The 15,093-nt window shown below is 44.6% G+C and overlaps 2 protein-coding genes across 2 annotated transcripts; both read right to left on the bottom strand.

Annotated features, from left to right (window-relative positions):
• Nucleotides 1–4,466: 4,466 nt before the first annotated feature.
• Nucleotides 4,467–6,147, bottom strand: LOC122128941. The gene is made up of 4 exons (XM_042704001.1): nt 6,111–6,147; nt 5,838–5,996; nt 5,187–5,423; nt 4,467–4,819 (listed from the first exon to the last, which is right to left on the bottom strand). Exons 1-4 carry the CDS (start codon nt 6,145–6,147, stop codon nt 4,467–4,469), a joined length of 786 nt encoding a protein of 261 aa, XP_042559935.1.
• Nucleotides 6,148–8,879: 2,732 nt separating this feature from the next.
• Nucleotides 8,880–10,367, bottom strand: LOC122128940 (C-type lectin lectoxin-Phi1-like). The gene is made up of 2 exons (XM_042704000.1): nt 10,088–10,367; nt 8,880–9,232 (listed from the first exon to the last, which is right to left on the bottom strand). Exons 1-2 carry the CDS (start codon nt 10,365–10,367, stop codon nt 8,880–8,882), a joined length of 633 nt encoding a protein of 210 aa, XP_042559934.1.
• Nucleotides 10,368–15,093: the final 4,726 nt, after the last annotated feature.

Here is a 15,093-nt window from a genome sequence, read left to right as displayed (position 1 = left end):
AAAGCACACAAACAAGATAAGAAAAACGGTCAGTACTGTTGAAAATGTACAGCCACGAATACACACATATAGAGACATATACACTCATAAACAAACACACACGCACACACACACACACACACACACACACACACACACACACACACACACACACACACACACACACACTACCTTAAAAGACTCTGCAGATGAAGTTGAGTCCCTCAGTATTTGGCTGGCTGACCCACTTCTGCTCGCCTCCCGCCTGCAGGGCGCCCGCCCGGCAGCACTCACCCGTCCCGGCCCAGTCGTTGGAGCCCATCGTCACCCCGCTGATCCAGAACCAGAGGTCAAGGGGGCAAACGTAGTACAGGCCCATCCACACGTGAGCCGTGCTGGCCCCCCTGGCCACCTCCCTCGCCCAGCTCTGGGTATCCTCATCCGTGGCCGAGACCAGCTCCATGTCATTACTTTCACAGTAGTTGAACGCCTCCATCCAGGTCTTATTCTCTCTGATCAGGGCCAGCTTGTCTGAGCAAAGTAAAGGCAGAAGCAGTGAAAAAGACACGTCTCCTAACCAAACCTTGCCTGCACTGTAAAGTAAACAGAGACTTCCTTCCAGTGTACTAGTGCAATGAATGATACGATGGTTATGTTACAATATGGACAATATGCCACAAATAGTCTGTGGCTATGCACTCTTACAGAACAGGAATTTGAATAATGCATTCAAATCTAAAAAAGGGTTGAAAATGGGAATTGAAGTGATTGACCAACTCACTCTCGTAGCAAAAGAATGGATGTTTCTCAGTACAGTTCCTGTCTCCCCATTTCCCTTCGTCCTCTCGCCATGTTACAGCGCAGTCCTCGTACCCTTGGTAGTTATCAGGTATGCCTGGTCTCCAGAATGTGAATGCGGAGTTAGTTTGGTCAGACCATTTCCATCCTTTGAACAGGCCGATCCAAACCTGTTTATTCTCTGCAATCTGACTAATCTTGTCGTTCTCAGTCTGGTTCCTCACACTGGCCAGGTCCACGTGGTGTGACCTGCAGTAATTCTGAGCATCTTTCCAATTCTTTTTCTGGTTTATGAGAGGGTATCTTTCATTTGGGTTTCTTCCCTCTGTAAGACAAAGATGTTATTTTGAATGTGATACAGAAAAGATCATGGGATGATGTTTAAATATGTGGAGTTTGGAGCATACGAACATCACTATACACAAACCACACACACACACACATACACAGACACACACACAGACACACGCACACGCACACGCACATGCACACGCACACGCACACGCACTCACACTCACACTCACACTCACACACACACACACACTCACACACAGACACACACACACACACACACACACACACTTACACAGGGTTTAATGTCTCAGAAATTATAAGTTAAAGCAGGTCATACCGCATATGAAAAATAAATTTTCATCACATTTGACATCATTCCAGTGACCCTCTCTCAAGGCAACACAGTCCTCCTTTCCTTCATGATTGTTTGGTTCATTTTCTCCCCAGGATGTGAAGTTGGTCTCTTCCAGACTGACATTTTTGTCCTGCAGTGACCACATCCAAGTGTCCTTTCTCAACCCAATCCAGGCCATTTCATAACCATCTGTGCCATTGGTCATCGTAGTCATGTCAGACATGTTTTCCACAGTGGCCAGGTCGGTGAATTCTGTCCTGCAGTGTTCCTGCGCTTCGTCCCACGTCTCACTCTGGTTCACAAAGTGGAACCGTCGTGGCATGTGTGAGGACACGCTGCCGAGCCCTGTGAGGTGTGACATATTAGACATGACATATCTAAACAGGAACTGATCTTAAGTCACTATCACAAGTCATACAGCTGAATTAAGAATGCTTTCATCACGTGATGGTCACTGACCTGAGAACAGCAGAGTGAACAGAAGCAAGTGATCCATCCCTGAAATACATCAGTCAAAGAGTCAGTCATTCAAAATTCTCTTTTTCGTATCTGTTATGATACAATATTAGCTGAAGAGTTGATGCTACAGCAACAAAGAGAAACAGCTCTCATTTATTTATTTCTCTTTGGAAAGGTTTTTACAACAGTGATTTTGTATATACAAAATAGTATAGACAAATAGGCAAATATTACATCCAAGGATTCCTACCGTTGTCATCTGCACCCTTGTCTTTTATGATCCTCAGAATCTCCTTGCTGTCTGTGTGTTGCAGTGCTTCTCGTCTCAGCTATCTAGCTGTTCACAAAGACATGAGCTAGACTTGCTATCAAACTTTATATTCCTGATGCAAATGCAAATTGGCCTTCTTTTCTACTTCCTGGTGTCCAGCATGTGAAACATGAAAAGCATGTACCAGCACAAGGGCACCATTCATGTCCCCATTCACCTGAAACCAGTCAAACCTGATAGAGAGCAAAGAGCGCTCATCTGGGTGGATGGGGTCTGGTGAACTACGTCTGATCTGGGTGGATGGGGCTCTGGTGAACTACGTCTGATCTGGGTGGATGGGGCTCTGGTGAACTACGTCTGATCTGGGTGGATGGGGCTCTGGTGAACTACGCCTGTCCAAGATGGGTGGAGGACGAAAGGCCAAAAAAAGCCCATGATGCACTGCTGTATAAGAGTTTATGAGTGTGAAAGCAGCAGTAAGGAGTTTTTGATCGACAACTAGCGAGCTAGCTACCTAAAAGGCATGCAAGAACCTTGGAAGAATGGAAGGTCGAGAGAAAGGAGATGGAAAGAGAGAGGAGAAGGAGAGGGGATGATGGAGAGAATGAGAGAGAGACAGAAGGGGGTTGGTAAGAGAAAGAAATGAAGAGTGAGGAAACTGGAGGAGTAGAGAGAGAGAGGAAGAGAGAGAGAGATAGGAAGAGAGAGAGAGATGTGCTCTCAGGTGAGAAGACAGGTCTGGAAGCACTGAAATCTTCACCACTGCTGACAACTTTGATTATCTTCCTTTCCCTCTCTCTCTCTCTCTCTCTCTCTCTCTCTCTCATTCTTTCTCTCTCTCTCTCTTTCCCTCTCTTCCTCCATGTCTATCCAACACCCTTTTTTTCTCCCCCTGTTTCCTTTTGCTATTCCTATGTCTACCTTCTCCCGCTCCCTTTACACACACACACACACACACACACACACACACACACACACACACACACACACACACACACATTGGCAATTTAAATAACTTCTCGCCCGTTGTAACTGCCATCATTAATGCAGCAGAGGAAAAAATGCTTTGGACACTATTACTGTACACATGTGTGTGTGTGTGTGTGTGTGTGTGTGTGTGTGTGTGTGTGTGTGTGTGTGTGTGTGTGTGTGTGTGACGGGAGCGAGAGAGAGCATGTGCCAGGGTGTGTTTCTCCTCATGGCCACAGCTCAGCTCCCTTCGGTGGGCTTGATAGGCGCTCGTCCACCCTCACCCTCCACTCTCCCCCGTATCCAAACCAGTGGAGATAGGAGCCACACTATCTCACTCTATCTCTCTCTATCTATCTCTCTATCTATCTCTCTCTCTATCTCACTCTATCTATCTCTCTCTCTTTATCTATCTATCTCTTTCATTTCTCTCTCTCTATCTATCTCTCTCTCTATCTCACTCTATCTATCTCTCTCTCTTTATCTATCTATCTCTTTCATTTCTCTATCTCTCTCTCTATCTCTATCTCTCTCTCTCTCTATCTCTCTCTCTCTTCATAATCTACTCAAACGTACACATACGCAGGCACGCAAGCATATGCAAACATGCTAAGATACAAAAGCCCGTTGTAAATGATGCTCCAGGAAACTGAACGGAGTTGGACAGTAAATAGAGTGTATAGAAAGTCATGGGCCAATCTGATTCCAGGATGGCGTCTCGTGTCACGCGAGGAGCACCCCAGCGAGGTGTGATGGTCTCTAGAGTACTGTGGGGGGAGGGAGGAAATGAGCCCTGTGTCTTATTTTAACTAAATATTTCAAAATGTAATATTGTATTTCATTATGTTAACAAATGTCATTTTGTAGATAGCAGTGGATCCCAGAGAGACCTAAATTCTGCACATTTAATTTGAATCAATTGATTTCATTTGTATAAAGAATTGAGCTGTGAACTGAGGCACGTTTTCAGACTTTTTTATTGTTTTTTTTTTCATCCATATACAAAGTGTACAAAGACTTCTTTTGCATTCAACAGTGGTCGTGTAATACAGGAAGCCATGAAGGGTTGGGCCTCCATCACGGTGAAGATGAAGGGTTGGGCCTCCATCACGGTGAAGATGAAGGGTTGGGCCTCCATCACGGTGAAGATGAAGGGTTGGGCCTCCATCACGGTGAAGATGAAGGGTTGGGCCTTGGTGGATATTTGGTAAATATGGAGTCTTCTGATCCATGGGATTGGTGACACCTCTGAAAGCACACAAACAAGATAAGAAAAACTGTCAGTATTGTTGAAAATGTACAGCCACGAATACACACACACACACACACACACACTCTACCTTAAAAGACTCTGCAGATGAAGTTGAGTCTCTCAGTCTCCGGCCGGCTGACCCACTTCTGACCGCCTCCCGCCTGCAGGGCGCCCGCCCGGCAGCACTCACCCGTCCCGGTGCCGTTCCCGGCGGCCCAGTGGTTGCAGCCCACCATCACCCCGCTGATCCAGAACCAGACGTCAAGGGGGCAAATGTAGTACAGGCCCATCCACACGTGAGCCGTGCTGGCCCCCCTGGCCACCTCCCTCGCCCAGCTCTGGGTATCCTCATCCGTGGCCGAGACCAGCTCCATGTCACGCCTTTCACAGTAGTCGACCGCCTCCATCCAGGTCTTATTCTCTCTGATCAGGGCCAGCTTGTCTGAGCAAAGTAAAGGCAGAAGCGGTGAAAAAGACACGTCTCCTAACCAAACCTTGCCTGCACTGTAAAGTAAACAGAGACCTCCTTCCAGTGTACTAGTGCAATGAATGATACGATATGTATGTTACAATATGTACAATATGCCACAAATAGTCTGTGGCTATGCACTCTTACAGAACAGGAATTTGAATAATGCATTCGAATCTAAAAAAGGGTTGAAAATGGGAATTGAAGTGATTGAAGACCAACTCACTCTCGTAGCAAAAGAACGGATGTTTCTCATTACAGTTCCTGTCTCCCCATTTCCCTTCGTCCTCTCGCCATGTTAGAGCGCAGTCCTCGTACCCTTGACTGTTATCAGGTATACCTGTTCTCCAGAATGTGAATACGGAGTTAGTTTGATCAGACCACGTCCATCCTTTGAACAGGCCGATCCACACCGGCTCATTCGTCACCTTCTCTGCAATCTGACTAATCTTGTCGTTCTCAGTCTGGTTCCTCACACTGGCCAGGTCCATGGCTTTTGACCTGCAGTACTTCTGAGCATTTTTCCAATTCTTTTTCGGGGGTTTGAGAGTGTATCTTTCACGTGTGTTTCTTCCCTCTGTAAGACAAAGATGTTATTTTGAATGTGATACAGAAAAGATCATGGGATGATGTTTAAATATGTGGAGTTTGGAGCATACAAACATCACTATACACAAACCACACACACATACACAGACACACACACAGACACACACACACACACACACACACACACACTTACACAGGGTTTAATGTCTCAGAGATTATAAGTTAAAGCAGGTCATACCGCATATGAAAAAAAAATTTGCATCGCAGTTGACATCATACCAGTAACCCTTTATCAAGGCAACACAGTCCTCCTTTCCTTTCCAATTGTTTGGTTCATTTTCTCCCCAGGATGTGAAGTTGGTCTCTTCCAGACTGACATTTTTGTCCTGCAGTGACCACATCCAAGTGTCCTTTCTCAACCCAATCCAGGCCATCTCATAACCATCTGTGCCATTGGTCATCGTAGTCATGTCAGACATGTTTTCCACAGTGGCCAGGTCGGTGAATTCTGTCCTGCAGTGTTTCTGCGCTTCGTCCCACGTCTCATTCTGGTTCACAAAGTGGAACCGCCGTGGCATGTGTGAGGACACGCTGCCGAGCCCTGTGAGGTGTGACATATTAGACATGACATATCTAAACAGGAACTGATCTTAAGTCACTATCACAAGTCATACAGCTGAATTAAGAATGCTTTCATCACATGATGGTCACTGACCTGAGAACAGCAGAGTGAACAGAAGCAAGTGATCCATCCCTGAAATGCATCAGTCAAAGAGTCAATCATTCAAAATTCTCTTTTTTGTATCTGTTATAATACAATATTAGCTGAAGAGTTGAGTAAGCAACAAAGAGAAACAGCTCTCATTTATTTATTTGTTTGTTTTTGGTAGGGTTTTTACAACAGTGATTTTGTATGTACAAAATAGTATAAACAAATAGGCAAATATTACATCCAAGGATTCCTACCGTTGTCATCTGCACCCTTGTCTTTTATGATCCTCAGAGTCTCCTTGCTGTCTGTGTGTTGCAGTGCTTTTCGTGTCAGCTATCTAGCTGTTCACAAAGACAAAAGGCTAAACTTGCTATCAGACTTTATATCCCTGGTGCAAATGCAAATTTGCCTTCTTTGTTTTCCTGGTGTCCAACATGTGAAACATGAAAAGCATGTAGCAGCACAAGGGCACCATTCATGTGCCATTCACCTGAATCCAGTCAAACCTGATGCACCTGATCTGGGTTGTTGGGGCTCTGGTGAACTACGTCTGATCTGGGTGGATGGGGCTCTGGTGAACTACGTCTGATCTGGGTTGTTGGGGCTCTGGTGAACTACGTCTGATCTAGGTGGATGGGGCTCTGGTGAACTACGTCTGATCTGGGTGGATGGGGCTCTGGTGAACTACGTCTGATCTGGGTTGTTGGGGTTCTGCTGAACTACGTCTGATCTGGGTGGATGGGGCTCTGGTGAACTACGTCTGATCTGGGTGGATGGGGCTCTGGTGAACTACGTCTGATCTGGGTGGATGGGGGTCTGGTGAACTACGTCTGATCTGGGTTGTTGGGGTTCTGCTGAACTACGTCTGATCTGGGTGGATGGGGGTCTGGTGAACTACGTCTGATCTGGGTGGATGGGGCTCTGGTGAACTACGTCTGTCCAAGATGGGTGGGGGACAAAAGGCCAAAAAAAGCCCATGATGCACTGCTGTATAAGAGTTTATGAGTGTAAAAGCAGCAGTAAGGAGTTTTTGGTCGACAACTTGCGAGCTAGCTACCTAAAAGGCATGCAAGAACCTTGGAAGAATGGAAGGTCGAGAGAAAGGAGATGGAAGGAGAGGGGATGATGGAGAGAATGAGAGAGAGACAGAAAGGGGTTGGTAAGAGAAAGAGATGAAGAGTAGGTAAACTGGAGGAGTAGAAAGAGAGAGGAAGAGAGAGAGAGATAGGAAGAGAGAGAGAGAGAGAGAAAGAGAGAGAGAGAGCTGTATTGACAGCGTGAACACTTTCTCATTTCTTTCTCTCTATCTCTCTGTTTCTCTCTCTCTCTTTATCTATCTCTCTCTCTATCTCTTTCATATCTCTATCTCTCTCTATCTCTCTCTCTCTTCATAATCTACTCAAACGTACACATACGCAGGCACGCAAGCATATGCAAACATGCTAAGATACAAAAGCCCGTTGTAAAATATGTAAATGATGCTCCAGAAAACTGAACGGAGTTGGACAGTAAATAGAGTGTATAGAAAGTCATGGGCCAATCTGATTCCAGGATGGCGTCTCGTGTCACGCGAGGAGCACCCCAGCGAGGTGTGATGGTCTCTAGAGTACTGTGGGGGGAGGGAGGAAATGAGCCCTGTGTCTTATTTTAACTAAATATTTCAAAATGTAATATTGTATTTCATTATGTTAACAAATGTCATTTTGTACATAGCAGTGGATCCCAGAGAGACCTAAATTCTGCACATTTAATTTGAATCAATTGATTTTATTTGTATAAAGAATTGAGCTGTGAACTGAGGCACGTTTTCAGACTTTTTTATTGTTTGTTTTTTTCATCCATATACAAAGTGTACAAAGACTTCTTTTGCATTCAACAGTGGTCGTGTAATACAGGAAGCCATTTCATATTATTTCAGAATCACCAGAATAACTCAACTTGATCACTACATTTTAGAATCACAGATTTTTACACCAACTAAATATAATCGCTAAATCACTACATTTGATACAAAGCTATGTTATCTAATTAAGAAAGTGAGTCTCAACAGAATCAACCCATGTTGACTTCTGCATCTTGAATATTAACTGGCATAAAATAAAGCATATAATTCACAAATAAAACATATAGTTGAAACCAATCAAGCCCAGTCACCCATTAGAATAAAACAGCATTGCGTGTAGGGATTAAGCTAACAGTGTTGTATCTTAAAGAGTTAGTCCACTCAGAAAGGTTGTTTGGTCCTCATCTACCCTGGCTAAACTACGTATTTAACCTCAGGCCAATGAAACATGTATGTGTTTGCTGTCAAGGCAGTAGTTCAGATCAAGGCTGAGGTATATGTCTGAGGTATCCCTTCTATAATGAAACCAATCACAATTTCAAATCACATTGAAAACAGCCTAATAAAACTGTAAGACAACTAAAACAAGACTATGAGCACGTGGCAAACCACAGCATGGAAATGACTGATCCATCACGGTGAAGATGAAGGGTTGGGCCTCCATCACGGTGAAGATGAAGGGTTGGGCCTCCATCACGGTGAAGATGAAGGGTTGGGCCTTGGTGGATATTTGGTAAATATGGAGTCTTCTGATCCATGGGATTGGTGACACCTCTGAAAGCAAACAAACAAACAAGATAAGAAAAACTGTCAGTATTGTTGAAAATGTACAGCCACTAATAAACACATATAGAGACATATACACACATAGACAAACGCACGCACACGCACACACACACACACACACACACACACACACACACACTACCTTAAAAGGCTCTGCAGATGAAGTTGAGTCTCTCAGTCTCCGGCCGGCTGACCCACTTCCCGCCTCCCGCCTGCAGGGCGCCCGCCCGGCAGCACTCACCCGTCCCGGTGCCGTTCCCGGCGGCCCAGTGGTTGCAGCCCACCGTCACCCCGCTGATCCAGAACCAGACGTCAAGGGGGCAAATGTAGTACAGGCCCATCCACACGTGAGCCGTGCTGGCCCCCCTGGCCACCTCCCTGGCCCAGCTCTGGGTATCCTCATCCGTGACCGAGACCAGCTCCATGTCATTACTTTCACAGTAGTTGAACGCCTCCATCCAGGTCTTATTCTCTCTGATCAGGGCCAGTTTGCCAGCTGAGCAAAGTAAAGGCAGAAGCAGTGAAAAAGACACGTCTCCTAACCAAACCTTGCCTGCACTGTTAAGTAAACAGAGACCTCTCCTTCCAGTGTACTAGTGCAATGAATGATACGATATGTATGTTACAATATGGACAATATGCCACAAATAGTCTGTGGCTATGCACTCTTACAGAAGAGGAATTTGAATAATGCATTTGAATCTAAAAAGGGTTGAAAATGGGAATTGAAGTGATTGAAGACCAACTCACTCTCGTAGCAAAAGAACGGATGTTTCTCATTACAGTTCCTGTCTCCCCATTTCCCTTCGTCCTCTCGCCATGTTACAGCGCAGTCCTCGTACCCTTGACTGTTATCAGGTATACCTGTTCTCCAGAATGTGAATACGGAGTTAGTTTGGTCAGACCATTTCCATCCTTTGAACAGGCCGATCCACACTGGAAAATACGGCCTAATCTTGTTGTTCTCAGTCTGGTTCCTCACACTGGCTAGGTCCATGTTGAGTGACCTGCAGTACTCCTGAGCATCTTTCCAATTCTTTTTGAGTGGTATGTGAACGTATATTTCATTTGAGTTTCTTTTCTCTGTAAAACAAAGATATTATTTTGAATGTGATAAACAGATCATGGGATGATTTTTAAATATGTGGAGTTTGGAGCATACGAACATCACTATATGCAAACCTCACACACACACACACACACACACAGAGGGTTTAATGTCTCAGAAATGATAAGGTAAAGCAGGTCATACCGCATATGAAGAATATTTCTTTTTCACATTTGTGATCAACCCAGTCATCATTATCAAAGGCAACACAGTCCTCGCGTCCACCAACATTGTTTGGTTCACCTTCTCTCCAGGATGTGAAGTTGGTCTCTTCCAGACTGATATTTTTGTTCTGCAGTGACCACATCCAAGTGTCCTTTCTCAACCCAATCCAGGCCATATCATAACCATCTGTGCCATTGGTCATCGTAGTCATGTCAGACATGTTTTCCACAGTGGCCAGGTCGGTGAATTCTGTCCTGCAGTGTTCCTGCGCTTCGTCCCACGTCTCACTCTGGTTCACAAAGTGGAACCGCCGTGGCATGTGTGAGGACACGCTGTCGAGCCCTGTGAGGTGTGACATATTAGACATGATATATCTAAACAGGAACTGATCTTAAGTCACTATCACAAGTCATACAGCTGAATTAAGAATGCTTTCATCTCATGATGGTCACTGACCTGAGAACAGCAGAGTGAACAGAAGCAAGTGATCCATCCCTGAAATACATCAGTCAAAGAGAAACAGCTCTCATTTATGTATTTCTCTTTGGAAAGGTTTTTACAACAGTGATTTTGTATATACAAAAATAGTATAAACAAATAGGCAAATATTACATCCAAGGATTCCTACCGTTGTCATCTGCACCCTTGTCTTTTATGATCCTCAGACTCTCCTTGCTGTCTGTGTGTTGCAGTGCTTCTCGTCTCAGCTATCTAGCTGTTCACAAAGACATGAGCTAGACTTGCTATGAAACTTTATATTCCTGATGCAAATGCAAATTGGCCTTCTTTTCTACTTCCTGGTGTCCAGCATGTGAAACATGAAAAGCATGTACCAGCACAAGGGCACCATTCATGTCCCCATTCACCTGAAACCAGTCAAACCTGATAGAGAGCAAAGAGCGCTCATCTGGGTGGATGGGGTCTGGTGAACTACGTCTGATCTGGGTGGATGGGGCTCTGGTGAACTACGTCTGATCTGGGTGGATGGGGCTCTGGTGAACTACGTCTCATCTGGGTGGATGGGGCTCTGGTGAACTACGTCTGATCTGGGTGGATGGGGCTCTGGTGAACTACGTCTGATCTGGGTGGATGGGGCTCTGGTGAACTACGTCTGATCTGGGTGGATGGGGCTCTGGTGAACTACGTCTGTCCAAGATGGGGTGGACGATCAAAGGCCAAAAAAAGCCCATGATGCACTGCTGTATAAGAGTTTATGAGTGTGAAAGCAGCAGTAAGGATTTTGGTCGACAACTACCTAAAAGGCATGCAAGAACCTTGGAAGAATGGAAGGTCGAGAGAAAGGAGATGGAAAGAGAGAGGAGAAGGAGAGGGGATGATGGAGAGAATGAGAGAGAGACAGAAGGGGGTTGGTAGGAGAAATAGATGAAGAGTGAGGAAACTGGAGGAGTAGAGAGAGAGAGGAAGAGAGAGAGAGAGAGAAAGAGAGAGAGAGAGAGGTGCTCTCAGGTGAGAAGACAGGTCTGGAAGCACTGAAATCTTCACCACTGCTGACAACTTTGATTATCTTCCTTTCCCTCTCTCTCTCTCTCTCTCTCTCTCTCTCTCTCTCTCTCTCCTTCCCTCTCTTCCTCCATGTCTATCCAACACCTTTTTTTTCTCCCCCTGTTTCCTTTTGCTATCCCTGTGTCTACCTTCTCTCGCTCCCTTTACACAAACACACACACACACACACACACACACACACACACACACAATTTGCAATTTAAATAACTATTGTAACCGTTGTAACTGCCATCATTAATGCAGTAGAGCAGTGGTTCCCAAACTTTTTACAGTCCCGTACCCCTTCAGACATTTAATCTCAAGCTGCGTACCCCCCCCCCCCCCGTTGAAAAAAAAAAAAGTTTTCCTTTTCACCTTTTACTTTACTTCCGTTTTAATCCGTTTCGGCTCATTTTGTTCACCCAGAGGTAGATTGATGGCTTAAAATGAGTGAATAATATGTGCCACAAGTGACCCAAACCTTCTAAGGTTGTTGTTTGCCAGCCATCAACAGAACAGAAGACTAAAAAAACATTATTTGCAGGCGATTGGGAAGATGAGCGAATTCATTTGACAGGCTACGGAGGTCTGTGTTGAATAGGGGGGCGTGGCCGGAGCGGAGTTCAGCACAGACGTGACATTTTCTCAGTGGTTCTGTTTTCTAATTAATGCTTGTTCATCGTTGCGATCGTTGTTGTGTTTATAAGAAAGAAATACAGCCTTGCAGGACAAAATACAGGGGAATTTGGGCGATTTTGATGCACCAAATGATGTTTCCGTCTGAAGGTTGCAATTCTGTTTCAAACGGTAAATTCTGCGAATTCTGTCCGTTTTCTGTTATCGCGGAAATTTTCTCCTCGCGTACCCCCTGAACCACTTCGCGTACACCTGGGGATACGCGTACCCCAGTTTGGGAACCGATGCAGTAGAGATACAAAAAAAAATAAAGCTTTGGACATTACTACTGTACACGTGTGTGTGTGTGTGTGTGTGTGTGTGAAGGGAGCGAGAGAGAGCATGTGCCAGGGTGTGTTTCTCCTCATGGCCACTGTTAAAAAGGGCTGTCTCACCAGTTGCCTCCAGCTGTGTACCCCCGCTGTGCAGGCCACTCACGGGACCTGGGGTCCAGGCAGAGGTCAGCCTATCAGTTGATCCCAGGAGTCCGTGGGGCTTGTGCACAGTGGAAATTCACTGACCAGATGATCACCCCATACTGGGTTTCCAAAGCAGGTCTGAACATGCCCTCTCATACCCCCCTCTGGCCTATATAAGCTTGGGCCACCACTGGCCAGTTGTGGGTCAAGTAAGCAGTTGGAGTTGGAGAGGAGCATCAGCCATCGGGAGTTCATCAGTTCAATTCAGAGACATTCGCGATCATTCTTGCCGTGCGTCATTGAGAATGTGAGTGTTTGTGATATGTGTCATCTGTATAATTTGTATTTCACTTGTTACTGTCACTTCAATCAGTAACTGTTATTACGGGATAAATGGAATGTTCACCGTTACGCGGCGCGGTGTGAAAGGAACATATCCGTAGTTAATCATAGCCGTAATATTCATAGTGTATATACTGTTTCATTCTGTCGTATTTGATTGTTAATATTTGTATATATTTGTTATATATTATTTCCATAGAAACCACGGATTCTATCAGTCAGTTCACTGTCATTCACGGTTCATGGTCTTCAATCATTCACGGATTCATGTTGGATATAAGTCCTTTACACAGATAGTCATATTCACGGATCATTCGATCATTGTCAGCCAATGAATATAAGTCTGTTACGAAGATAATTATACTCACGGGCATCATTCATTCATCAACCACTTCATGTCTTCACTTCGTGTGTGTGTGCAATAAATCAGTAATCATTGGAACATTGGCATCCGTTCTTGTTCTAACCGGACAGACCTGTGGTGATTGTCACCTATTTCACAACCAGTAATACAGTCCTTTTGGGTCATTCAAATATCACCCTATTTTATAGCGACAGCTCAGCTACCTTCGGTGGGCTTGATAGGCACTCGTCCACCCTCACCCTCCACTCTCCCCCGTATCCAAACCAGTGGAGATAGGAGCCACACTGCTTCCACAGAGAGAGAGAGAGAGAGAGAGAGAGAGAGAGAGAGAGAGAGAGGGAGAGAGAGAGCTGTACTGACAGCCTGAACACTTTCTCATTTTTTTCTCTCTATCTCTCTATTTCTCTCTCTCTCTTTATCTATCTCTCTCTCTATCTCTTTCATATCTCTATCTCTCTCTCTCTCTATCTCTCTCTCTATCTCTGTCTCTCTCTATCTATCTATCTCTCTCTCTATCTCTCTCTCTCTTCATAATCTACTCAAACGTACACATACGCAGGCACGCAAGCATATGCAAACATGCTAAGATACAAAAGCCCGTTGTAAATGATGCTCCAGGAAACTGAACGGAGTTGGACAGTAAATAGAGTGTATAGAAAGTCATGGGCCAATCTGATTCCAGGATGGCGTCTCGTGTCACGCGAGGAGCACCCCAGCGAGGTGTGATGGTCTCTAGAGTACTGTGGGGGGAGGGAGGAAATGAGCCCTGTGTCTTATTTTAACTAAATATTTCAAAATGTAATATTGTATTTCATTATGTTAACTAATGTCATTTTGTAGATAGCAGTGGATCCCAGAGAGACCTAAATTCTGCACATTTAATTTGAATCAATTGATTTTATTTGTATAAAGAATTGAGCTGTGAACAGAGGCATTGAGGTGTGAACTGAGGCACATTTTTTTTTTTTAATCCATATACAAAGTGTACAAAGACTTATTTTGCATTCAACAGTGGTCGTGTAATACATGAAGCCATTTTGGATTATTTCAGAATCACCAGAATAACTAAACTTGATCACTACATTTTAGAATCACCAACTAAATATAATCGCTAAATCACTACATTTGATACAAAGCCATGTTTTCCAATTTACGAAAGTGAGTCCCAACGGAATCAACCCATGTTGACTTCTGCATCTTGAATAATAACTGGCATAAAATAAAGCATATCATTAAAAAATAAAACATATAGTTGAAACCCATCAAGCCCAGTCACCCATTAGAATAAAACAGCATTGCGTGTAGGGACTGAGCTAACAACCAGTGTTGTATCCTAAAGAGTTAGTCCACTCAGAAAGGTTGTTTGGTCCTCATATACCCTGGCTAAACTACGTATTTAACCTCAGGCCAATGAAACATGTATGTGTTTGCTGTCAAGGCAGTAGTTCAGATCAAGGAATGGGGTGGTGACCTCATCTCTCTGGTTGTTGACATTCTGCTGGCCATATTAATGTTGTGGTGTCCAGATGAGCGAGGCCAATTTGAGTTATTACTGCAGTGAGGCTGTGAGTATAGAATATTCAAATCCCATTGAAAACAGCCTAATAAAACTGTAAGACAAATAAAACAAGACTATGAGCGTGTGGCAAACCACAGCATGGAAATGACTGATCCATCACGGTGAAGATGAAGGGTTGGGCCTCCATCACGGTGAAGATGAAGGGTTGGGCCTCCATCACGGTGAAGATGAAGGGTTGGGCCTCCATCACGGTGAAGATGAA

Source organism: Clupea harengus, unplaced genomic scaffold (genome assembly GCF_900700415.2).
Source record: "Clupea harengus unplaced genomic scaffold, Ch_v2.0.2, whole genome shotgun sequence".
Classification (NCBI taxonomy): Eukaryota; Metazoa; Chordata; class Actinopteri; order Clupeiformes; family Clupeidae; genus Clupea; species Clupea harengus.
The sequence above is the reverse complement of the archived record's forward strand: the minus strand, read 5'-3'. Positions and strand labels throughout refer to the sequence as shown.

What these genes read in the sequence shown, in the direction of transcription:
- LOC122128940 (XM_042704000.1), bottom strand. Translation starts at nt 10,367, where the DNA reads ATGTCACACCTCACAGGGCTCGACAGCGTGTCCTCACACATGCCACGG. An exon ending in CTTCACATCCTGGAGAGAAG is followed by an intron (nt 9,233 to 10,087) that starts GTGAACCAAACA and finishes TACTTTGCTCAG; the next exon opens with CTGGCAAACTGGCCCTGATC.
- LOC122128941 (XM_042704001.1), bottom strand. Translation starts at nt 6,147, where the DNA reads ATGGATCACTTGCTTCTGTTCACTCTGCTGTTCTCAG. An exon ending in GATGACCAATGGCACAGATG is followed by an intron (nt 5,424 to 5,837) that starts GTTATGAGATGG and finishes TTTGTCTTACAG; the next exon opens with AGGGAAGAAACACACGTGAA. An exon ending in ATTCACATTCTGGAGAACAG is followed by an intron (nt 4,820 to 5,186) that starts GTATACCTGATA and finishes TACTTTGCTCAG; the next exon opens with ACAAGCTGGCCCTGATCAGA.